Consider the following 26,487-nt stretch of genomic DNA (forward strand, 5'->3'; position numbering starts at 1 on the left):
GAATTACTGCCTGTGTTTTCTTCTAGTAGTTTTGTGATTTCAGGTCTCACATTTAGGTCTTTAATCCATTTTATTTTTGTGTATGGTGTAAGAAAGTGGTCAAGTTTTATTCTTTTGCACGTAGCTGTCCAGTTTTCCCAGCACATTTGTTGAGGAGACCATGTTTTTTTCCCACTGTATCCCTGCCCCTTTGTCAAAGGTTAATTGACCTTTCAAACTTGGTTTCATTTCTGGGCTCTCAGTTCTGCCCCATTGATCCATGTGTCTTGTTTTTTTGTTTTTTTGTTTTTTTGTTTTTTTGCCAGTACTGTACTGTTTTGGTTACTGTAGCTTTTCAGTATATCTTGATATCTGTGGTTGTGATACCTCCAGGTTTGTTCTTTTTCAAGATTGCTTTGGCTATTTGGGGTCTTTTTGGTTCCATACAAATTTTAGGGTAATATGTACTAGTTCTGTGAAAATGTTCGTATTTTGATAGGGGTGCGTTGAATCTGTAGGTTGCTTTAAGTAGTGTGAACATTTTAACCATGTTGTCTCTTCCAATGCAGGAGTATGGAATATCTTTCCATTTGTGTCATCTTTAATGTTTTTCATCGGGGTTTCATAGTTTTTGGAGTATGGGTCTTTTGTTTCTTTGGTTAAGTTTATTCCTAGGAATTTTGTTATTTTTGGTACAGTTGTAAATGGGATTGTTTCCTTAACTTTTCTTTCTGCTACTTCATTATTATTCATCAGAAATTCATTCACCATGATCAAGTGGGATTTATTCTAGGAATGCAAGAGTAGTCCAATATTTATAAATTAATCAATGTGATACATCACATTAATAGAAAGAATAAAAACCATATGATCATTTCAATAGATGCAGAAAAAGCATTTGACAAAGTACAACATCCATTCATGATAAAAACTCAACACAGATTTAGAGGGAACATATCTCAACATCATAAAGGCCATATTATGAAAAATCCATAGCCAATGCTGTACTAAATTGTGAAAAACTGACAGCTTTTCCTCTGAGATCTGGAACAAGACAAGGATGTCCATTGTCCCCATTTTTATTCAACATAATGCTGGAAATCTTAGCCATAGCAATCAGACAAGAAAAAGATAGGCTACTGTAGAAGTTTCTCTTTAAGAAATGTTAACGCTGAAAGGAGTAAGCACTGTTTGAATATAAAGTTTATTAAATCTCTAAATCCTTGATGAGACTGAGTACATGAGTTTCTGCCATGCATGTTTTGGTCCTGTTTAAAAAATAAAACGAGGAGACTCTTTGAAGTCATGCTGTCATCTTCTTCCTTAAAAAAAAAAAATATCTATTGTAACATTATCTTAAATTCCTTTTGAATAATAGCATTAGTCTTTTCTGTGTGTTCTACAGAAGAATTCTGTGTGTTCTGTATTATAGATTCCTTCATTCTCATATAGTTTTCCTGACAGTTTGCCTAGCACTTATTTCAACAGTGTTTGGGTTCCTACTATGTAACAGGTCAGGAAGAAGGTAATATCACCAGGCTGTGTAATTAATGCTTTAGCTCACTCTACAATGCTGGCTGCCAGGAGTCCCTCACCCACCATGAGAGGTGGCATAAAACATACCAAATGGCCATTCAATATAGTTCTTTGTTCTCAAGGAATTTCTAGTTGTGCATAAGTTCCAAAAGTCGCAAAAATTATTTCCTCATCAGGGGCATCTAGGTGGCTCAGTCGGTTAAGTGTCCGACTTCAGCTCAGGTCATAATCTTCTGGTTCTTGAGTTCGAGCGCCGCATCAGTGTCTCTTCTGTCGGGACCGAGCCCACTTTGGATCCTTTGTCCCACTCTCTCTGCCCCTCCCCTGAATGTGTGCTCTCTCTCTCTCTGTCTCTCTCAAAGTAAATATAAATAAACTTAAAAAAAAATTTCCTCATCAAATGAGATCACCAACAAATTACCTAGGTGGACCTTAGGTGCTTGCCCCCTGCAGAAAAGCTATCTCTAAAACCTTGACTTCGAGAGATTTTTTAAGTGACCATATGAAGAATACTCCTGCATTTGTTTCCTCATTTTTGTTAAAGGCATTCTGTATTATTTTGTTCCATATACCCCTCACAAAACTTAATGCTAGGAAGAAAAAAAACAAACATTTTCTCTCCTGGAGACTTAGTATAATTATTTCCAGTAGAGAGTAAAAATTCTATAATTCAGTGTATAAATTGTCAGAGCTAACACCTGTAGGATTTACATACCTGCTTCTTTCATTGTTTGGTTTTCTGTTTCTTCTTTTACAGCCTTATCTAATGAATGCCTTTTACTCTAAACTGACTTAAGTCTCATTTTGGAAGGATATGGCATTAAAAACTAAAATAAAAATGATGGAACAACTTACGAGTGTCTGTAAAAATACTCATTTGACTATAATCGGGTGCCTGCATTTGTAGTCAGCTGTGCTTTGAGCACGTTATGAGCTAACACCGTCAGGGCTTTAAAGTGTAAAGCAGGGGTGCTCTTCTGGCTGTACTAGTGATCTTTCCCACCTCCCCACCATCCCCCAAATACTGTCATGGTAATGAAAACATCATTCTCTATTAGTGGGTGGTAAGAAAATGTGTGTCATTGCTGAATATCATTAGGTGTTTAAGTGGCTACTGTCTGTAATCATTCATACTATCATTTCAGTTTGTATGGCGTTTTTTCCCCCCCATAATTGCTTCAAGGCTTTCACAGAAAGCTATGGTCGCCAGTATTCATTTCTTCCTCCGTGGGGAGTCTGAAAGGGGAAGATCAAGCTACAGAGTAGTCTTGGGAGGATTTGCTTTGTCATTGGCTGAGACTTAAGTCTGAAGGGCAATCCTAAAGAAATAGGCTAGCAGTACAACTTTAAACCTAGGAAAGGAAGGTTAACGTGTGTTACACCAGTTTTCTGGTATGTAGCTGAGTGTGTATCAGTTAAATGTTAAAAAATTAACATTTCAAACGTGGTTATCAGAGCATGTATATTAATGCCAAAGATCTAAGTTTACATGGTTTTGTTTTGTTTTAGTCTTAATTACTAATTACTTTATTACTTTCTATACATACGATCATGAAGCATAAGCTCTTGGTTCTTCTGCTTTGTTTTTGGTATGCAAATTTGTTTTGTTTTAATTATGTGAAGCAGAATTCTAGAAAACAACTAATATTCTTCATTAATGGTAAATGCGGTCATTAAATGCATAGTTTTTATGCAATAAGAGCCTGTCCCAAAGAGAGTTACCTCCTTTTTTATTCATAGTATGTTGGAGTTACTATGTTTTCCATGATTTATTGTCTGGAACTCATCAGATTAAGTTTTAGCAAATTTGGTAATTTAAAATAATCTATAAGTACAATAGTATTGGAGATACACAATTTTTTTTTTGCTAAACTACCATGACTAAATATACCAGACTAGATGATTCCCAAACTGAGATGTTTAGCTTCTTACCAATTTAAGCATTTCAGCGCTGTATTTTTGAAGTGTTACTTGTATAATTCTACCCGATTTATCAGTGAAATAATTTTTCGCAAGTTTCTTGACTTTACAAATTTTGGGAATCTCAAATCTCAGGCTGGGAGGAGAAGTTTTCCCGTTTTATAGTTGATCGTTCGCTTATTCACTTATCAAAAAATCTGAAGCACCTACTATGCACTTTGTAGCTGCAGGGGACATTAAGATAGATGGGAAACAGGTGCTACCCTTAAGGAGCATATGTTATCACAGGGAGGAGAAACCTCTGTATGCACAATTACGAGATAGTAGGTCATAATGCCGTAAAGAAGCATGTGCAAGGCACGGCATTTACCCAAAAGCAGGAGTAATCTACGAAGTAGGTGCCTTGGTCCGGGGTCTCTTCTCTGGCTTCTATGGTGTTTCTTTCATCTTTCCTACCAGTGGCCAGAATTAGGCAAGAAGAAGGTTAGGAGAGAGAATCAGCAGCACCAAGGGGTGCTCAGGGCAAAAGTTCCCTAACTTGGAGCCGAGGGTGTCTGAGCCTCTTGAGGTGATACCTGATGTGGAAAGAAGGTCACCTCTTCCTTATAAATCTCCTTTAGAAGGGATGTTAGTGATACATGTACTCGCTCCTGCTCTTAAACTTCCTAAGCTTCAGGGGACTGCATCTGGGTGGTGGTTGTTGTTTTTTAAACCATGAAGAATCAAGTTTTATGTTGGGTGCAGGGTGTGTGTGTGTGTGTGTGTGTGTGTGTGTGTGTGTGTAGAGAGAGAGAAAGAGAATGAGAGAGAGAGTGTGTGTTTCACTATTCTCCAAAGTATGAACTCATTTTATTGATCTTTTTGTAAACTAGATGCTTTCCGATGCAGCACCTGGAAAACTGAGAATTGTCCATGGTGATGTGTTGACATATAAGATAGAAAGGGCTTTTCCAGAAAGTCTTAAAAGACAGTGGGAAGATGGTAAGTGATTTGGGGTTGGTTTTCTTATTTTCTTTTATAATTATTTATAGTACAAATATTTAATGCTATTATACATTACAAACATTACACATTTATATTGAATATTATAAAAACAGAATTGAGTACGTAGTGTGCATTATAATTTTTTCTGCTTTTCTACTCTTTTCCAAAATGATAAATCTAATTACTTTTTCTTCTATTTTATTTGTCTTCTATTTTTCAAATGTTTAGGGTTCTCCTCAAATAAGCTATTTTTATGACACCATGTAATGATGGGATAAACTAGGAAGTGTTCCTTTTTCCAAATGGTGAAAAAAAGAAGTGTTTTAGTAAACGAAGCCACACCCAGTTACCAGCGTCTCGCATTCCGTGGCCAGCCAAGGGTCTTCATTTTTTAGACAGTCGGGTCCCCGCTGTGTACCAACTCTTTGGAATCCGGAGATAGATGGGGTGTGTTACTTGCCTAGAAAGCCCTTGAGAACACGTACTACTGGCGTGACCGCTTCCGTGTGTGTGGCCGCAGCACCAGAGAGGTGGCCACTGCCTGCCTCCGCCTTCCGGCTCTCCTCTCAGCACACTGCCTTCAGGTCTCCGGTCCGGCCCCAGTCACACCGGAGCCAGGGTGACCTCCTGATTTCCTCTCTCAAACCTTACCTGACGGAGTTCTCAGGCATTCATTTGAGTGTTACCTGCTCTTCCGGATGTTTTCTCTGCTCGTGTCTTCCCTGACACCAGGTCCTCCCGTTTTCCCTTTTACATTGTATGACTTTCTCTAGCTGTTCCTTGCTGGTGGTTCTTTTTCCAGCTACCTCTTAGATGTTGTTCCTGAGATCTTTCTTCTTGAGCACCTGCTCTTGTGCTCCAGATTTGCAGGAATTCCCTTGCTCCTGTGGTTACACTTACCACCTGTGTGCTGCAGACACTTCTATCTGTCTATGCAGCCTGTACCCCCTTCCTGGGCATCTGATTCTCTGACAGCTTCACCTGGGTGCCCCATAGGCACTTTGACCTCCCCACGTCCGGATCAAATTACCTTTTCCCTCAAATCCGGTCTCTTTCATAGTTTTCCTAAGCCGGGAAACCTGAGGACTTTGAACACTAATTAAGGTAGAATGTTTTTCTTAATAATTCAAAGCTGACGATGAGGAAACATTGCTTTTGAAGAATAAATGGACTGAAAATTAGGTAGCCGTGTTGTTTCATGTATTTTTGTTTGACGCTGTTAGTACCCAGTTTGACTTTTATTCTTAACCAAAATACTATTCAGAATACTTTGATGAAATCGTTACAAGTTGTTTTTTCCTCCTGCTAACCAGATCCTCCAAATGTACATATTATTGGAAATCTGCCTTTTAGCGTATCAACTCCACTGATTATCAAGTGGCTTGAAAATGTTTCTTGTAAGGATGGACCTTTTGTTTATGGCAGAACCCAGATGACATTGACTTTCCAAAAGGAAGTGGCAGAGGTAAGTTCTGACCGTGTTTTTGGTTTTTGTTTTTGTTTTTGGTTTTGGGTTTTTTTTTGGCTCTTCGAATTCTGAAACAAAGTAATACTGCATTTTTGTGACAGACTGTGTTTTCTAAGTTAATGCTCCATTACACATACACACCAACACCAGCTCAACCAACAGTTAAGCATGTCATGATGATGACAGGTGTGACTGCTGTGAGCTCTCCGTGGAGAACACGGGTGCTGTGCTGCCAGCCAGGAAGGCCGTGTCGTACCTACAGGGACCTAGTAGGGCCATAGAACAGTGAGAGACGTGATCTGTGGGCTGCTGCTGATACAATAATACATAGGGATTGGCCTGTGATCGGTTAAAGTTGATACATTGAACTTCATGAGATGGTGAGGAATGCGGTAATCTGTCGGTTTGGAGAAAGGGAAGGAGGTTGGTGTCTGATTATGCAGTACATAGACTTTCACTTAATCCCCTACTTCTGCTGGGCCTGCTATGCCTGCATTCCCATGGCGGGAGTGTTCCCAGGTCACTCTCTAGAAAATAATCCTACGGGGTAATAAGCAAGGGCAGGTTTTGTGCTGCAGAGGTTTAATGAGGGGATCTGCAGACTATAAGTGTTTTGTTTTTTTTTTTAATTTTTTATTATGACTTACAAATACAGAAGAGTATGTGATGGATTTGTATGGCTTAATAAAAAGAACACCTGAATCCCCCCCACTCAACTCAATAGTTAAACTCCCAACATCGTTGACACCCTCTTGTATGACTCATTCTGATTGTATCTCTGGTTTTCCACCTGCCACCAAAGTAATCAGTACCATGAATTTGGAACTTATTATTCCCTGTTTAGTTTGTCACATAGATTCTTACCTGTATAATTAATATACTTTAGTTTTCTCCATTTTTGAACTTACGCAAATGGATTCATGCACTATGTACTTCTTTTCTCCTCATTCACTTATGCTGCTCATAGCTGTAGTTTATTTGTGTAGTTATACACTACCCACTCTTTGACTAAGTCATAATTTATCTGCCCATTCCCCTGTTTTGGAATCCTGTTCCAGTGTTTTTACGAACAAAGCTGTCATGGAGATTCTTCTATTTATGTCAGCTGGAGCACATAAGCAAGCTTTCCCTAGAGAATATATCCAGAAGTGGCCATGCTGGATCTTAAGTTCCCCCAATCTTCACTTTGGCTAAATAATGCTAATTTGCTTTCTGAAGTCATCATGCCTGTTTATATTCCCACCAACAGTGTATGTGAGTTCATTTTGCTTCATATCCTTGCCAGTACTTGATATTGCCAGACTTGTACTTTTTGTTAATCAGAGCTGAATGGTGTGTTTTGTGGTTTTATTTTGTCTTTTGCTAAATTTTTAATCAAATTGAGCGCCAGGGTCACCTGGGTGTCTCAGTCGGTTAAGCGTCCAACTCTTGATAGTGGCTCAGGTCATGATCTCATGGTCAAGATCAAGCTGTGTGCTCAGCGCAGAGCCTGCTTGGGGTTCTCTCTCTCTCCCTCTCCTGCTGTCCCTCCCTCACTTTTGCACATGCGTTGTCTCTCTGTCTGTCTGTCTGTCTCTCTCTCTCTCTCCCTCTCTCTCTCTCTCTCTCAGAATGAACTTTTTTAAAAAACTAAGCACCATTTTGCATGTTTATGGACCTTTGAGATAGCGTCTTTTTTGTGAACTACTTGCCCTTTGCTTATTTTTCTGTTGGATTGGATTGCTTGGTCTTATTCTCCTATATTTGGAGGAGTTCAAACATGGTCGAACTTCTTCACTAACCTCTACCAACACCTCTGACATAATGACAAAGCCTCTATCGCACTGGTCTGATTAGAGACCCCAAGAAGAACGATTGTATGAATCTAGGAGACAGAAGGCCCAGTGTTATAGAAGACAGAGCGTGGAATCCTCAGAAGAACATTCAGTTCACCTCAGAGTAGCACAAAGAATTTGATAAGACACCTATCATGTTTGCATATACTGAAAGAATAGGTAAGTTGGGGAGAGTGTGGGGTTGAATTAGTGATAAATAGAAAATCAAATACAGGAAGGATTGAAGCAAACAAAATATATCACTGTTAGAAAGACAAGTAAAAATGTTATTGGAAATATATAATTATTTATTCTGGAAACTGAAGGAAAAAAGAGGGACCTGTATAAAAAAAATCACAGAACTTTACTGAGAGTCTCAGAAAATCACTGAGCTAAATCAAGAGAAATAGAACCCTGGAAGAAAAAAAAAAAATGAGTATTATAAAGCTGCTTCATTTTTCCAAATTATGTTTTTTCAGTAACATCTTGAAATGTAGTGAGTGAAGTCCCAGGGATCATCTTGAGTGGACCTGCAAGAATGGAAAAGAAATTTTGAAAAAAAGAAGAGTGATGAGAGAAGCCTTGCCTATCAAATGTTAAAATGTGTTGTAAACTCTAATAACCGAAGCACTGTGACTCATTATGAGACGGAGTGATGGCTACATTAGAAGGCGCAGAATCAGGGGCACCTGGGTGGCTCAGTTGGTTGAATGTCTGACTTCGGCTCAGGTCATGATCTCGCTGTCCGTGGGTTCAAGCCCCGCATTGGGCTCTGTGCTGATAGCTCAGAGCCTGGAGCCTGCTTCCAGTTCTGTGTCTGTCTCTCTCTCAAAGGTAAACAAACATTAAGAAAATTAAAAAAAAAAAAAAAAAAAGCCAGAATCAGACAACTTCATATTTGATAACGATTGTATCCTGTGTCAGCAAAGGAAAAAAAAAAGATTATTTAGTGAATGGTTGGATATTGAAGCAATTTAATAATTCACCGTACGTAATAAAAAAAAATAATTCACACATAAAAATTCCAGTTCCTAGAGCCCACCGGCCACCCTGCTGCCACTGTCCCTGTGGCGCCTTAACAAAGGCACCGTCTCAAAGCACGAGCAGTCCTAAAGGTGCCTGGAGAAGTCGGGGGTATGGACACACTGACCAGGGTATTGACAGCCTTCTATGAAGAACCGGAGAAACCTAATAGTGCTGTGCGTTTTTAATACATTTTTTTTAACGTTTATTTATTTTTGAGACAGAGACAGAGCATGAACAGGGGAGGGGCAGAGAGCGAGGGAGACACAGAATCTGAAACAGGCTCCAGGCTCTGAGCGGTCAGCACAGAGCCCGATGCGGGGCTCGAACTCACGGACCGTGAGATCATGACCTGAGCCGAAGTCGGATGCTTAACCGATCAAGCCACCCAGGCGCCCCATGCTGTGCGTTTTTAAAGCATCACTTAGGAGCTGCTGCCCCTAGAAAATCCAGAAATAGAGCTGCCTCACCTAGAATCAACAGAAATGAAAGAGAAATATGAAGCTATTGTAGAAGAAAATAAAGAACAAAAACAAAGCTTGCTCTGTATGCACCACCTCAGAAGTGTGCTGAATAGGGTTCTTCTCAGTTGAAAAGACACTGAAAAAATGGTGTTGTCTGACTTGAATAGTTTGTATAGTATGTAATATTTTGCAGAACAGCTTCCGTAGAACTCTTGATGCGTTGAATTCACCTGTATCACACTTTAACTGTCACAAACACATATACTTGGAAACACCAACAATATAAAAAAAAAGTTTCCAGTTACTGTATCTTCAGATTCACTACTCTGTTGTGCAGTGGCTACTCTGTTGTTAATTTTAGTCAGTTTTCATTTTGGATATTGTAGTTTTACTTCTAGAAGTTCCATTTGGGTCTTGTATTTTCCCTTACTTCATTATGTTCATGCTTTCCTTGGCATCTTTACATATGTATAATATTTATAATAGCTGTTGTAAGACCTTTGCTTATTAATTTCACTACCTCTGTCATTTCTGTATCATTTTACCATTTGCTTTTTTTCCCTTCCCTCTTTCTATGGGTCCTACTTTTCTGCTTCTTTGCAAGCCTGGTAATTTTTATTATTTTTAATATTTATTTAATTTTGAGAGAGAGCACACAAGCAGAAGAGGAGCAGAGAGAGCGAGGGACATGCAGATTTCAAAGCAGGCTTCAGGCTCTGAGCTGTCAGCACTGAGCCCGATGTAGGGCTCAAACTCTCGAACCCATGAGATCGTGACGTGAGCTGAAGTCGGATGCTTAACCGACTGAGCCACCCAGTCCCCCCACAAGCCTGGTAATTTTTGGCGAGATGCTAGATATTGTGAGGTTTTGTTTTGCTTTGTTTAATCTTGTGGAGGGCTGGATTTTGTTGTATTGGCCTGAGTGGTGGGTTTTGTTCTGACACAAAGATGAGTCACGTGCATATTGGTTTGGAGCTTGCTTTTAAGCTTGCTTATGACAGGTCTATAGCAGCCTTTAATCTGAGGCTAATTAAAGTCACACTATTAAGTCCCAGCCTTTCTGAGGAATCCACCCAGTACCCCGTGTATTTCAAGGGCTCTTTACTTGGCTGTTGGGTATACAGACTATCTCTAGCCCTGTGTGACCTCCTTTTGTCCCACTTTCTGATGCTACTTTCTCCAGCCTCCCAACCTCATGCACTTCTAGATCGATGCTCTGTCAGAGACTTGAAGGGATCCCTTTGCATATCTCAGGAGCACCCTCCCCTTTCCTGTCTCCCATGCCCCCTGTCTGTGTGTGTGTGTGTGTGTGTGTGTGTGTGTGTGTTTACATATCCAGTAGTGTGCCTCATAAGTTCTGGCTGCCTTGGCCTCCCAGAGCCTGGCATCTGTCTCCTCTCGTCAGACCACTGGGCTCTGTTTCTACTCCTGCTTGTGCTGCTGCCTGAGTATGGCTTCCAGGCTGTTAGCTGCTCAGTTGTAAGGCTCACCTCTCACCTTCTTTCTCCGGTGTCTGTGCTCATAGTCCCATAATGCTGTTGTTTAGATTATGCAAAGTGTCGTTTCATACATTTTATTCAGCTTCATCCTTGTTTTTTTGTAGACAACTTTTTAATATCAGAATTCCCCTGAGAGAATTATATACATATGTGAGAATTACACACACACACACACACACACACAACACATATATATATATAATGTAGTCACATTAATTCTGTTCTTTAGATGCCTTCCTCTGCATTTACACATGTGTAAGAATTCTATTCCTTAGATCTCTCCCTCTCTCTTTACCTATGTTCCACTTGAGAATAGTGGTTCTCCGTGGAGACGATTTTGCCCCCAGCCCCCCATTCAGGGACATTTGGCAGTATCTGGAGACATTTTTTTTTTTTTGTAGTGCGTGACTTACTCAAATGTGGTCCGTTTACACTGTTGGGCAACCACTGCCTCTGTCTAGTTCCATAAAATATTTAATGCATACCTTTTGAAAGCTATATGAAAGCAAAGATTACTTGAGTGATTCAGAAGAAATTTCTGTCATTTAACTCACTAGGCAATTTATTGAGTTTTACAGTTGTAAATTTTTAATTATATGAATATTTTTCACTTTGCTTTTAATTTGCCTATATGCTACTGATAATAATATTGGCTCTTACTTATGGAATGTCTGCTATGGAATGGATGCCACTTTAGGTGCATTTTCTTATGTAAGCCTCAAAGCAAGCTAATGAAATAGTATTTTTTAATTGACATTGACACACAAAGTTAGTTTCGGGTGTACAACGTAGGGATTCAGCAACTGTGCACGTTGTGCTGTGTTTGCCCCAAGAGTAGCTGCCATCTGTCAGCACACAAGGTATTACACCACCGACTGTATTCCCTGTGCTGAACCTTTCATCCTTGCGACTTACTAACTTTTGATAGGAAAGGATACTGAAGCTCTGAGATTTTTTTTTTTTTTAAAGAAGATTTTGATTTCGTTTTGTTTCTATCTCCGTGTTTAAATTTTACTTATTTATTTTTTTTGGGACAGAGAGAGACAGAGCATGAACGGGGGAGGGGCAGAGAGAGAGGCAGACACAGAATCGGAAACAGGCTCCAGGCTCCGAGCCATCAGCCCAGAGCCCGATGCGGGGCTCGAACTCCCGGACCGCGAGATCGTGACCTGGCTGAAGTCGGACGCTTAACCGACTGCGCCACCCAGGCGCCCCTGAAGCTCCGAGATTTTAATTAGCTTCTTCAAGACCACACAGCTACCAAGTAGCAGAGCTGGGACTTAGGCCAAGCTAGTCCGGCTCCCAAAACTTGATCGTCTAATCACAACAGAATAATATTCACGTGGACACAGATTCAGTATCTATGACATGTATAAATTATGAGGAAAGTTAAACTGAACAAGAAGAATTCTGGGTACATGTAAACTCAAAATTAAATGCTTAAAAACAAGTGATGAGAAGCAGCTAACAAAACACCAGAAATCTTCACAGAACTATTCAAAATTAAGGAATTTAAAACCGAATTAAGGAGCTTTTGCTGGAAGTTTTTCATATAATTTCAGAGACTTTTATTTAATTATTGACCTGTCAGAATCTTAAAATCATGATTTATAACTATTACCTTCTTTCTCTTCCATCACTGATTACTCCCTCTTTACTGGATTACTACGATCAAAAAGGAAACCTGCTCTAATGTCATCCATTTTACAAAACAAAACAACTCTGTCTCTCTCTGTCTCAGAAATAAGTAAACATTAAAAAAAATTTTTTTTTAAAAAAAGGTGCCTGGATGGCTCAGTCAGTTGAGCGACTGACTTCGGCTCAGGTCATGGTTTGTGAGTTCAAGCCCCGGGTCAGGCTGTGTGCTGACAGCTCAGAGCCTGGAGCCTGCTTCAAATTCTGTGTCTCCCTCTCTCTCTTTGCCTTCCCCTGCTCACACTCTGACTCTCTCTGTCTCAGAAATAAATAAACATGAAAAAAAAATTTTTTTTAAACAAAACAAAATGGGAGCCTGGGTGGCTTAGTGGGTTCAGCATCCAGCTCTTGAGTTCAGCTCAGATCATGATCTCCTGGTTTGTGGGATCGAGCCCCACGTCAGGCTCTGCAGGGTCTGCATCAGATTCTCTCCCTCCCTCTTTCTCACTGTCCTTCCCCCGCGTGTGCCTTCCAGAGCTGGCTCTTGCACGCTAGCGTGCTCTCTCGCTCTCTCTCTCTCTCTCTCTCTCTCTCTCTCTTACAAATAAATAAACTTTAAAAGACAAAACAATCTCCCTTGACCCCACCTCATGCCTTCTGGCTATCTATAACAACCTACGAACATTGTAGTCTATTTAACTTGATGGTTGCTTAAGTTCGAACCCATTCTAGAAGCATTACAATTTTATCCTTCCTGCCCATGTTTTATGTATTTGATGTCCTATTTTATGTCTTTTTATGTTGTGTATTCTTAATTATCATAGGTATGGTTGATTTGACTACTTTTGTCTGAACCTTCGTACTAGCTTTTATGAGGGGTTGATTTACTACCTTTAATGTATAATACTGTTACCAGTGAAATTTTTTCTTTTGTGATTTTCATCCAGTTATGGCATTTTCTGTTTTGCTTAAAGAAATCCCTTAAACGTTTCTTGCAAGGGCTGGTTTAGTGGTGATGAACTTCTTTAACTTTTGTTTGTCTGGGAAACTATCTCACCTTTAATTCTGAATGATAATATTTCTTGCTGGGTAGTGTTCTTGGTTGTAGGTTTTTTTCTTTCAGCAGTTGGAATATGTCATGTGTTCTGGCCTTCAGATTTTCTGAAAAATCAGCTCTTATAGATATTTCCTTTTATATAACGAGTTGCTTTTCTCTTGCTGCTTTTAAGACTCCTTCTTTGTCTTTAATTTTTGAGATTTTAATGATTATCTGTCTCCATATGGACCTCTTTGGGTTCATCTTGTTTAGGGTATCTCTGCTTCCTGGACGTAGATCTGTGTTTTCTTTTCCTTGTTAGGTAGCTTTTCCGTTATTTCCTAAAATTAAGTTTTCTGGTCCTTTCTCTCTTCTTTCTGTGTGACTCCTTATAAGATGGGTGGTGTGTGCCCAATGTTGTCCCAGAGGTCCCTTAACCCATCCTGATTTTTTTCATTCTTTTTTTCTTTTTGCCATTCAACCTGAATGATTTCTACTGCTCTATCCTCCAGATCACTGATCTGTTCTTTTGCATCCCCTGATTTGCTGTTGACTCCCTCTGTGTGTTTTCCCTTGCAGTTATTGTATTCTCCAGCTGTAACTGGCTCTTTTTTTATATTTTCTATCTCTTTATTTAAGTCCTTGCTGAGTTGATCCACTCCCTCCGAGTTTGGTGAACATCTTTATAACCATCACTTTGAACTCTTTATTAGGTAGATTGCTTATCTCTTTTTGTTTAGTTCTTTTTCAGGCTTTGTCCTGTTTTGTTTGGAACCTTTTCTACTGTCTGCTCATGTTGTCTAACTCTGTATTTGTTTCTATATACTAGGTAGGTCAGCGGGGATTCCTGTTCTTGAAGGAAGTGGCCTTATGTGGAAGGAGTGCTGTGGGTCACCAGAACCATGTGCTTCAGGGGTGTCCCCTGTTGGCTGTATGCACCCCTCTGTTGGCACTGGACTGTGATTGCAACAGGTACACTGGGGGGCAGAGATGCCCCACCCACTTCCCCGGCAAGAGTTGATTTTTGGGGCAACAGTCTCCACGAGGCTCTCTGCCAGGTGTACAGGGTAGGAGTCCAGGAGCACCTGCCAGGAAGGCGGGTTCAGCAATGCAGGTCTTCAGGGGAACACCGGGGCAGGGCAAGCGGTGCCAGAAAGGTGTATGGAGAGTGTCAGACTAGTGCCCGCCAGCATCGGACGCATAGGCTGAGAGGGTAAGAAGAATAGTGCCTGCCAGCATGTCCACTCTTGGATAAAGTTCTTACACAACCCTGCCCCTTTGGCCTGCTCCCTAAAATCAGGCAATATATTTTCTGCACATATGGCCACTTTTCAAGCAGCTGCCTCTTTGCGGATTCTCGGAGCAAGTGAGGTTATGTGTAGTCCCGTTAAGCGCAGAATCTCCATTTCTGCTAGCCTTCCAATTCTCCCAAAGCAAAGCCCAGCTGCTTTTCAGAAACAGAAGTTACGGGAACTTAACTTCCTGGTGCAGATCCCCAGGGTGGGGAGTGCCTGGTGTGGGGCTATAACCCCTCACTTCCCAGGGAGGACGTTTGCACCTGGGATATATCTTCTCTCACTCTTGGGTTTGGTTCCTGACCTGACCATGTCTTTGTCCCTCTTTCCCTTTTTGAGGCTTTGTCTTTATATTTACAGCTACCTCCACTGTTCTCCCAGTCGTCAGGTCATTCTCAGGGAGAGTTGCTCTGTACGCAGCTGAAGCTGTGCTATGTTCACGGGAGTGAGCTCAGGATCCTCCCGCTTTGCCGTGTTCCTCACTTCTGCCCGTCTGGAGATATTTTTGGTTGTCGCAACTGGGGGGTGCTTTTGGTGTCTAGTGGGTAGAGGTTAGGGAAGCCGGTAGACATCCTTCAGTGCGCAAGATAGCCCCAACAACAGAGAATCGCTCCACATTTACCAGCCGAAAACGTCAGCAATGCCGAGGATAGGAACCTTTGCTTTAGGGTATTTAGCCATAAAATCTTTTTCTCAGCCATCTTAGAATTTTCCATCCCAAAAACTTGGGCCCTTTTGTGTTTGTTAGGAACTGTAAGGCATCACTACTTTCCTAAGGCCCATGTCATTCCCGGCTTATGATTCTAACTCTCTTCTGTGTGTTTGAGTTGAGCATATATTAATAGTTTTCTTGTTTTCTCAGCCTTTTGATTTGTTCTTGGACTTTTATTTTCTCAGATGACATGATTATTATGGTATTTCTGTTCTTGAATAACACAATAGAGATGCAAAACACTATGTACTCTAATTCTTTTGGGGGAAAATGCAAAGGAACAGAGGCTTAAGAGGTGGAGGAATATTTTCAGTGACTCAGAATGTCAGTTGTGATTATTAATAACAGTGTTGCTTTAACTTCAGCATATGCAATTATTTTTTCTTTAACCAGAAAAAAAATGTTGATTTTAGTTAAATTTTAGTACGGGTATCAAGAAGAGTTTACATTGAGTCTATAATTTATGGAATGCTCCAGAAGCATGGTTAACACTGGTCCTCTGACCAATTTTCACATTTTGCGAGTGAAAGTCTAAACAGGACAATATATGGCGAGCAGTATTTTCTCATATACCCTCTGTTTGCTCTTGACAGTGTCATATTTGTGATTTTATATTCCACAGATAGCGCTCATTAGGCATTAACTTTGCTTGGCTTTGTTGAGTTGTAGAGCAGAAGCAACTGAGCACAGTCCTCTTCTCTCCAGGTCTGCAGGGTCTAAAGCTAAGAATTCAGCTCGCACACATTAAAGAACATATAGACAGTATAAAGTTCCAGCTCATAAAATAGAATCAGACTGTGTAGCAGTAAATGAGACCTTAACAAATCTCATCTAACCTCATTTCATAGATGATGAAACTGAGGCTCAACATAAGTTAAGGTCTGGCAGAAAGTCACGGAGCTAGTTACAGGGAAAGCTGAACTTGAACCCAGGTCGTGTGTTTTCTGCTGCAGTCATGATGTTTAAGTTCTCCGTGTGACCGGACCTGTGGTCTTTCCTTTCTGGGTCCAGGATCAGCTTGTTGCTCTCCTCCCATCTTCAGGGGCCCCTGCCGCTTAATGGTCCATCCCTAGCAGGGAGGGAGGGAGTTACCTTGCCAGGAAGTATGTCGTTTTCAGTGTCCCTGATATTTGGCTGTGTAGCTTCCCAAGAATAAGCCTAATTTTTCTACTTAAAAAAAATTTTTTTTTTTATTTTGGGATTAAGTTCACGCTAGATTTTAGTTTTACACAACTGCTTTGAATTGTGCCAGTTGCACAGTGCACTTTGAAGTTTTTACTTTTGTGGCAATGGTACATTTAAGCTCTAAAAGAAATTCGTGAGGAACTAGAAATATTTTTGACCCTTTGATCCATAAGTTTATTCTTTAAATACGGGCTTCTGGTGTTTGTCTTTTTTTTTTTTTTTTTTTTTTTTTTTTTTTTTTTTTTTTTTTTTTTTGCTTGAATATCTGCATTTCTTGGTTTTACAGTTTACTAAGGAACAATTTACTTTGTCATTTATATTGTAGCAGCCTATCACTTATCCTGAACTGGGCCTCCCAGTCACTTCAACTGTCTAAATATAGACCAGAGCCAGGTAATTTAAAAAGAGGGATGAGGTGGAGGGATGGCTTCTGAGTAACAAAACAGATGCTACGAAATCTATTACTTTCCCCACAGGAAATTTTCTGAGCATCTCAGATAATTTTTTTTTTTAACGTTCGTTTATTTTCCTGAGTGAGACAGAGCACAAGCAGGGGAGGGGCAGAGAGAGGGAGACACAGCATCTGAAGCAGGTTCCCGGGTGACAGCACAGAGCTTGAGGTAGGCCTCGAACCCACGAACTGTGAGATCATGACTTGAACCAAAGTTGGATGCTTAACCGACCGAGCCACCCAGGCGCCCCGAGCATCTCAGTTTTAAAACCTACGTAAGGCAAAGCTCTTGCGAGCCAAATTATGTGGTTTTCGTGTCCAAACAGGTCCAAAGTAGCAAATAATAGGGAATTTTAGGGATCTGCACATGACAGTGAAGCAGGAAGACAAAATGCAGTGCGGTAAACATTCATTTAGTGGTGTGGCACACGGCCAACGTGCTCAACTCCGCGATTAATCCAGCAGCCATTGGCGTTTGTAAGGCTGACCCTGTATCACTTAGAAGAGGCTCAGAGTATCCAGTAAACTCTAAGAACATAGAGAAGCAGGATACATTTTTTAAAAGTCAGTGTGCCTCATTTTTTTTCATCCTCCACTCAGTTATGTCTAATCTTAACATTGCCATATTTTATGTCTTTTTTTTTAAGAAATAAAATGTTACAGATATGCTTAAAACCCTCTTTTGCCCCCTTTCTTTCTCTCCTGTGAGTTGTACTCAAAATTGATACTCATCATTCCCATGCATGTGTTTTGCAGTACATATATGTTCACACACAGGAAACAATGACGGGTAATGTTTTAAAGTTTTTATATACATGGAGTCATACTCCACATGTTTTCTGCCACTTCATTATTTTCTGCTCTATTTTGGGATCTGTGCTGGTAACACCTTCTTACTCATTTTAACTGTTACTTAGTGTTCCATTGTCAAAATTACCACAGTTTGCTTGTTCATTCCTGTTGACGGGCCTTTATGTTTTTCTCGCCATTTTTGACGCTATGCATGTATGATGTGGTAGGGAACATTCTTCCACGGTATTTCCTTGTGGAAGTATATGTACTGTTCTCTAGGACACGTCCTGAAGGTAGACCTAAAGGGTCATGAGGGTGTACTCAGCTTCGGCTCTCCTGTATATTTTGCCAAATTGTAATGCAGAGTGCTTGTACCCGTTCTCCCTAGCGTTAGGTGGGGGTTCCTCAGGCTCCATATATTCACCAATTCTAGGTTCTGCCAGGCTCTTTTTGTTGTTGTTGAAATTTTGTTCATTTCGTGGATAGGAAAGCTTATCTCATTATAGCTGAAATGTGTATGTCCTTAATTTGTAATGTGGTTGAGCATAGTTCATGGTTATGGTTCATTTGGGTGCTCTTAGTGTATTTCTTAGCATATTTTCTATTGTTTATCTTTCGGTTACTGATGTGTAGGAGTTCTCCTATGTTTTGAACACTAATCCTTTGTCAAAGGAGTTTCAAATACCTTCTCTCTGTGACTTATGTTTATAGTGTTTTTTTATTATGGAAGTTTTAAATTTTAATAGATAACAGATCAGTCTCTTACGGCTTTTGCTTTTGCATCTTCAAGAAATTTTTGCCTAGCATGGAGTAATAAATACTTATAAAAATTTTAAAGTTTTGCTCTTTATTTTTTGTTAATGCACTTGGAATTTATTTTTGGTTATGGTACGAGATGGGGAGTTACTCTTTTCTCCTGTAGATATACCTACTTCTACCAATATCACAGATTGAGTGGTCCATCCTTCTTCTATTAGTGGTTGCTGCCTTACATCTGTCACACGGCAAACATCCACATGTGCTTGGGTCTGTTTCCAAGGCCGTTGTTCTGTTGGTCTGTGCCTAGAGCAATGCCATACTTGGCCTTAATTTTGATGTCTGGTGGGGTGAGTCTGCCCCAGCCTGCCCCACGTTGATGTTCTTCAGGAGCTTTCTGGCTACCCTGGGCCCTTTGTCTTTCCATATAAAATTTTAGGGAATTTAATGTAAATTTCCTTCCAAACATCCTTTGAGATTTTGGTTGAAATTGCATTGCAATTATGAGTTAATTTAGATATACCTGGTTTTGGGGCGCCTGGGTGGCTCAGTCGGTTAAGCGTCCGACTTCGGCTCAGGTCATGATCTCGCGGTTACTGAGTTCAAGCCCCGCGTTGGGCTCTGTGCTGACAGCTCAGAGCCTGGAGCCTGCTTCGGATTCTGTGTCTCCCTCTCTCTCTGCCCTTCCCCTGCTCATTCTCTGTCTCAAAAATAAATAAAACATTAAAAAAAAAATTTAGATACACCTGGTTTTAAAATTGTTTAGGTTCTTAAAAGATGAAATTCCTGGTTTTTGCAAAAACAAAAGAACACTCTCCAAGAGTTCTGAATATTCAAAGTTTTATTAGATTAAAAGATTTTTTTAATGTTTATGTTTGAGAGCGAAAGAGACAGAGTGTAAATGGGAGAGGGGCAGAGAGACCTGGAGACACAGAATCTGAAGCAGACTCCGGGCTCTGAGCTGTCAGCACTGAGCCTGATGTAGGGCTTGCACTCCTAGACCGTGGGATCATGACCTGAGCCGAAGTCGGCAGCTTAACCGACTGGGCCACCCAGGCGACCCTAAGTTTTATTAGATTTAAATAAAGAAAAGCACACTGTTGAAAATGTTCCTTCATACATTTTGGTAATTCATAAAATTAAATAAGTCTTTTTAGTTCTTAATTATGCTTCCTAATTTCTTCATTCAGCAAATATAGACTGATATTTGTTTCATATAGGACCTTCTCCTACATAATGTAACAGTGGTTTGAAAATCCCCAGCATCCAGTGATAGGGAAGTTTTCTTACTGGATTTTTGAGTGCATTATATAGGATATAATTCACATTTCCTAGGTTCGCTTCTGCTGATATTGGAGGAAAATGTTCCCCATGCTGCCTGTGTATCATGTGTCAGACAGCCTACAGTTTTAAAATTTATCTCAACACTCCATCTAGTGTCCATAGATAATAGGATGTTGGCTGCATTCCGTCTAATCAGACTGGATTAATTATTTGCTAAAAATTCTTTTTGTCCCATAGAGACTTACAGCCAGTACAGGAAGCAAACAGCGCAGTCGCCTTTCTGTTATGGCCCAGTACCTCTGCAACGTTCAGCACATCTTGACCATTCCGGGTCGGGCTTTTGTCCCTAAACCAGAGGTGAGTTTCTGTTTATTTGTAAATCTTTGTTCATCTGAGAATGTGTCATAGGAAATTATCTCTAGGATCTGATCTTCACTTCCATGCAAACTGTACTGTTTATCTCTCCTGAATAAGAAAAATCACACTGTGTGAATAGTTCTTGTCCTACCTTTTCTCCCTTTTACAGTGACCAAATGTCTACGTTTACCCATGCTGACCTGGTGGTGGTGGTATTATCACCTCATACTCTTAAAAGTATTCTAGGATGGAAGATAAGTTGTATGGTCACTTCATCTTCAGAAAAAGAAATCAGTATTCGTTTTGTGATTTCTGCATAGATTTCTAAATTCAAGTTACCTCAAACATTTTTTATCATGAATTTTTTTTCCACCTTTTTTTTTTTATTTGAAGTGCAATTAACATACAGTGTTATGTCAGTTTCAGTTGTACAACATATTGATCCAACAATCTTCTACATTCCTCAGTGCTCACACAGTAAATAAAAATATATTTATTTTGAGAGAGAGATCGTGTGTGTGTGTGTGTGTGTTTGTGTGTATGTGTGAGAGAGAGAGACAGAGACAGAGACAGAGAGCGTGCACATGCGAGTGGGAGAGGGAGAAAGAGAATCCCAAGCAGGTTCCACACTGTCAGCCTGACACGGGGCTCGATCCCACAAACTGTGAGATCACAGCCTGAGCTGAAATCAAGAATTGGATTCTCAATTGACTGAGACACCCAGGTGCTCAATGTCTTATTTATTTTATAACTGGAAGTTGTATTTATTTTACCCATCTTCTCACCCCCCTTCCCTCTGGCAACCACCAGTTTGTTCTCTGTGGTTAAGTCTGGTTTTAGGTTTGTTTGTTTCTTTGTGTCTTATTTGTTCGTTTGTTTTGTTCTTTAGATTCTATATGTAATTGAAATCATGGTATTTGTCTTTCCCTGACATATTTCACTTAGCATATATACTCTAGGTCCATCCATGTTATTACAAAAGGCAAGATCTCATTCTTATTTTATGGCTGAGTAATATTCCTTGTGTGTGTGCGTGTGTGCGTGTGTGTGTGTGTGTGTGTGTATGTATACATGCATGCATATGTACCACATCTTCTTTATCCGTTCATCTATAAATGGACACTTGGATTACTGCCATATCTTGGTTGTTGTAAATAATAACTGCTATAAATAGGGGTGTATATATCTTTTCAAATTAGTGTTCTTGTGTTTTTTTGGGTAAATACTAGTAGTCATATTACTGGATCATATGGTATTTCTATTTTTAAGTCTTTGAAAAATGTCCAAATTGTTTTCCACGGTAGTTGCACCAATTTACATTTCTCCCAACAAGGCACAAGGGTTCCTTATTCTCCGCAATCTCACCCACATTTGTTATTTCGTGTCTTTTTGATTCTAGCCATTCTGACAGATACAAGGTGATGTCTCATTGTGGTTTTGATTTGCATTTTCTTGATGATTAGGGATGTTGAGCCTCTTTTCATGTGTCTGTTGGCCATCTGGATGTCGTCTTTGGAAAAAATGTTTACTCAAGTCCTCTGTGCATTTTTTTTTAATTGAATTCTTTGGTGTTGAGTTGCGTAAGTTCTTTGTATAACTTGGATACTAACCCTTTATCAGATCTGTCATTTGCGAATATCTTCTCCCATTTAATAGGTTGCTTTTTGTTTTGTTGATGGTTTCCTTTGCTGTGCAAAAGCTTTTCATTTTGGTGTAGTCCCGATAGTTTATTTTTGCTTTTGTTTCCCTTGCCTCTGGAGTCATATGTAGAAAAATATGGCTGTGTCAGAGAGATTATTGCCTATGTTGTCTTCTAGGGGTTTTATGGTTTTGGGCTCACATTTAGGTTTTTAGTTTATTTTAAGTTTATTTTTGTGTATGGTGTAATGCACATACACAGTATGTTTTTATAGTTCTCTATTCCTTTCTTCTTCTCTTGCTCTCTTCCCTTGTGGTTTGATGGCTTTCTTTAGTATTATGCTTGAATTTCTTTATCTTTATTTGTTGTATATCTGTTACAGGTTTTTGATTTGTGGTTACCATTAGGTTCATGTATATCTTAATGTGAATAGAAGTCTGTATGAAGTTATGGTTGCTTAAGTTTGAACATCTTCTAAAAGCACTAAATTTTTACTTACCCTGTCCATGTCTTATGTATGTGATATCATATTTTACATCTTTTTACGTTGTAAAATGTGAAATCCCTTGGCTGAGTTTGGTACATATAATTGATTTTACTACTTTTGTATTTAAACCTCCATACTTTCTTAAATGATTAATCTACATTTATTAGAAGTTTGCTTTTATCTGTGAAGTTTTTTTTCCTTTCATAACTTCTTCTAGTTATGGCCTTTCCTTTCCCCTCAAGTCCCTTTAACACTTCCTATAAGGATGTTTTAGTGGCGATGATCTCTTTTAATGTTTGTTTGGGGAAACTCCTCATCTCATCTTCAATTCTGAATAAAAATCCTGCTGGATAGTATTCCTGCTTGCAGGTTTTTTTCCTTTCAGCACTTTGAATGTATCTGCCAAAGCCTTATGGGATTTCCCTTGTATGTAACTGTGTTTTCTCATGCTACTTTTAAAATTCTCTCCTTATTGTTACTTTTTTTACGCCTTGGTGTGGACATCCTTGGGTTAATCTTGTTAGGGGTTTTCTGTGCTTTCTGGATCCAGATGTCTCTTTCCTTTTCTGGGTTAGGGAAGGTGTTTCAGCTGTTATTTCTTCAAATAAGAGTTCTGCCTTTTTATATTTTCTCCTCCTAGGATCCCTACGATGCAGTTGTTAATACAGTTGATGATGTCTCTGAGTTCCTTAACGTACTCTCATTTTTTATTCTTTTTTTGTTTTGCTGCTCAGCTTAATTGCTTTCCATTGCCCCGTCTTCTGGATCACTGATCCATTCTTCTGCCTCCCCTGATCTGCTGTTGTTCCCTCTAGTGTGTTTTTTTAATTCTACTTATTGAGTTCCCCATCTCTGGTTCTGTGTTACATTTTCTCTTTGTTGAAGTTCTTAGCTTATCCATTCTTTTTTCAAGTCCAGTATCTTTATGACCATTCTTTTTATTTTTTTATCAGGCATTTTGCTTATCTTCGCTCATTTAGCTCTTTTGCTGTGATTTTTGTCTTGTTCTTTCATTTGGGACACACTTCTGACTTTGTTTCTGTCTAACTTTGTTTCTGTGTATTAGGGAAGTCGGCTACGTCTCCCGGCCTCGAAAGTAGTGGCCTTGCATAGAAGAGGTCATGTGGTGCCCTGTAGCACAGTGCGCCCTGGGCACCAGAAGCAGGTGCTCCAGGGGCATCTCCTATGTGGACGGCATGCACCGTGCCGTCGTGGCCGAGCCACGTTTGTCTTCAGCCCAGTCAGCTGCAGTGACCCACTTTCGTGTGCTGTGGGTGTGCTGGACGGGGTTTGGTCCTTGTGCTGTTGAGGTGCCCGTCTGAGGACTACCTGGGCTTGTAGGTGGGTAAAGTCAGTGATCAGACTAGGTGTTTGCAGTCAGCCTCTGCCGCAGCTGCGGGCCCACTGAATGGCAAGGCTCTGTCCCTGCGTAGCCAGCGAAAAGGCTCAGCTACTGCAGCTGGACGCCGTGCTGCGTGGGCTTTCCTCTCCCTCTCCCCGGGGCAGGTGGCACTTTTGGAGTGGCCCCGAGCCCTGCCAGGGCTGCTTGCAGTGTGTGGCAGGGCAGGAGCCGCTTTGGAGGGATGCCTGCCACGGCGGGCAGGTTAGATGGGGCCAGTCCACAGGAGCACACGAGGGGACGGGGTACGGCACTAGCTAGACAGGTGGGGAGCGTTAGTGCTGGTTCCCGCAAAAGTCCGGCTAGCTAGGCCAAGAGCGGGGATGAGAAATGGTGTTTGCCAGCGCTTTGTTCTCCGGAGGGGTCTTCTGAAGACCCCTGCCCCTCTAGTGCACGTTTGAGATTCGTAAGTAAATCTCCTGCGCATATTCCGTGGGCACTTCTCAAGCTCCTGGTGTTGTGCTGTGCTTGGGTGGAGCTGTTTAATATGTTGGCTCTTTAAGGGTGGGGACTCAGTTTCCTATGTCCTCTTGCTCTCCTGGAGTTAATCCCACTGATTTTTAAGGTACCCAGAGTTAAGCCCCGCTGATTTTAAAAGCGCCCTAAGTTAAGCGTCGCTAGTTTTCAAGGCCAGATGCAGTGGGTGCTTGTGTTCCCGGTGCTGGGGTATCTGGTGTCCGGTGTGATCTCCCTTCTCCCTGCTCTCTCCTGTGGTCAGTGTCACTCGGGGTTTGGTTCCCAACCACAGCTCTGTTCCTCCTCCCCTTTCCAGTGTTGCCTCTGCTGTGATTAGCTGCAAGATCCGTTCTGCCGTCGTCAGGTCCTATTTAGGGTTAGTCACACAGATGTACCTGTTATCTGCTGTGTCCATGGAGGAGGTGAGCCAGGGGTGGTCTTCCTCTACCGCCCTCTTCGGTCCTCCTCTTTGCACATTTTTAAGAGATCCTGTTTTGGCAGTGTTACTTGTGATTAATCATCTGTGGGAAATAGTTGGATATTAAACAAGACTGTTACTATTACATGCTAATTACAGAAACAGAGTTTCTCTGCCAAAAATAAAAATCAATAAAGTGGTGTCTGTTTTAGCAGAACTACTACTGGATGAGTTACTATAGGATATATATTATAAAAACTCATCTGTTTCTTTGTCGGATGTGTATTGAGTGGAAAGGCCAGGCTAGGCTGGGGCGGGGGCGGAGGGGGGCGGTTGGTGATGCCTGAAAGATGAAAGGGATAGGAGCACCATCAGACATGGAGTCTGCATCAGGGAGTTCACAGCTGGTGAGGAACAGATTTCTTCTTGCTTGCCGAAACTCTCAAGAATAAAGTCGTATAAAGTCTCATTTGAGATTCATTAAGGAAAGTAGACAGCATGAAAAAAATTGTATCATATGGTTTTTTGGATCGAGATGATCTATTTAGAATGGGGCCCCAACCAGTAGTGTTAGCCCTCCTTGTCCATGTTGAAGCGTGGTCTGAGAAGTCTCCGTAGTCTCTGCTCCCACCATCCACTTCCTCTGCCATGTTGTCCACCACAGTTGACTGAGCTTTGGCGTGACTGTAGAAATTCAGTCCTTCTTCCCTCCTATAATAGTTTTCAGCTTTTTCTAAGTCAGGCTCAGAAAACTCATTTTCAGTACCACCTCCCTTTAGCATCTCAAGTTTTCAGACACTGTAAATGGTTTCTTCCAAAATAATAGATCCTGTCAGATCCCAGACAGGACCCAATGACTGGAGATGTCTTATAGGTCATCATCAGGTTTAATTTATTTGTGCTTTCAGGTATTTTCTATCCTAGAACAGATGGCCATTGTAATGAAGAAAACCAGTTGACCATATAGCTTTCTTTCTTCTCATAATGCACATATGAGCATATATAACATTTTGAATAGTGTAGGACCCCAATGTATCAGAAACAAAGATCTTTACTTTTAGGCTTTTTACTTAGGGTTCTGACCACAGTCCAGAATCTTGAAGCTATTTAAATTTTACCAAGTGTTTCTTAAGGTGGATTTTAGAATCTTTTTAATGGAAAGTTTTTCTTTGTTTTAGTTACTTAGTTGAGGGCATTTTTAGAGGTTGTTATCAACCTTATCCTTGATTTTGCGGTAAGATACACATGCAGTTAGTTAATGTTCTTTCCTCAAGGATTAAGGCCTCATGAAAATATTTATTATTTGAAAAAAAAACTAGCTATGTTTTTGGTTCACTTTATTGAGGAATGTTTGCTTTTTAACAAATTAAACATATTCATAGCAGTTTTCTTGAGATGCTTTTCATCATGTTATAAATATTACATGCAAGGAATTTATTTGTAATCTAGGAAAACAGTTATCAAAGAGGGGAGAGACTGTATTATGATAAAGGAAAATAGTAAATCAAATGATTAAATTTTAGTTCTAAGAGAATTCTCTGCTGCTCTGAAGTAGTTGTACTATTTAGCAGATTGGGAATATTCTGAGGAAAGCCAGAAAATATTTGACTGATGGATGGTTGCATTGAACAAATTTAAAAAAATTTTTATTTTCTTAAGAAAGGAGAAGAATCTTCTAGAGAAGATAAAATAATGGCACAAGCCTAACCCTATGGCTAAACCTTTCTGAATACAAGAGGAGAAAGTCATAAACACAAATAACTCATAACACAAGTGAAAAAAAGTGCTAAAATAGAGGTACAGGCAGGTTCACTGGGGAGTCCAGAGAGAGGGGTTAATTCTCTATAGATGCTCAAAGAAGTTTCCTAAAAGTCAGTACTTCTTCTCAACCAACCCTG

At 40.3% G+C, this 26,487-nt stretch overlaps 1 protein-coding gene across 1 annotated transcript in view; it reads left to right on the plus strand.

Annotated features, from left to right (window-relative positions):
• Window positions 1-26,487, plus strand: part of TFB1M (transcription factor B1, mitochondrial) — a 62,901-nt gene that overhangs the window by 13,434 nt on the left and 22,980 nt on the right. Inside the window, exons 3-5 of the mRNA XM_040448818.1 lie at window positions 4,308-4,416; window positions 5,733-5,884; window positions 20,071-20,190. Of these exons, the coding sequence (XP_040304752.1) occupies window positions 4,308-4,416; window positions 5,733-5,884; window positions 20,071-20,190 (381 nt within the window). The remainder of the gene's footprint in view (window positions 1-4,307; window positions 4,417-5,732; window positions 5,885-20,070; window positions 20,191-26,487) is intronic.

This window comes from Herpailurus yagouaroundi, unplaced genomic scaffold, assembly GCF_014898765.1.
Source record: "Herpailurus yagouaroundi ecotype Mexico unplaced genomic scaffold, PumYag 198, whole genome shotgun sequence".
NCBI lineage: Eukaryota > Metazoa > Chordata > Mammalia > Carnivora > Felidae > Herpailurus > Herpailurus yagouaroundi.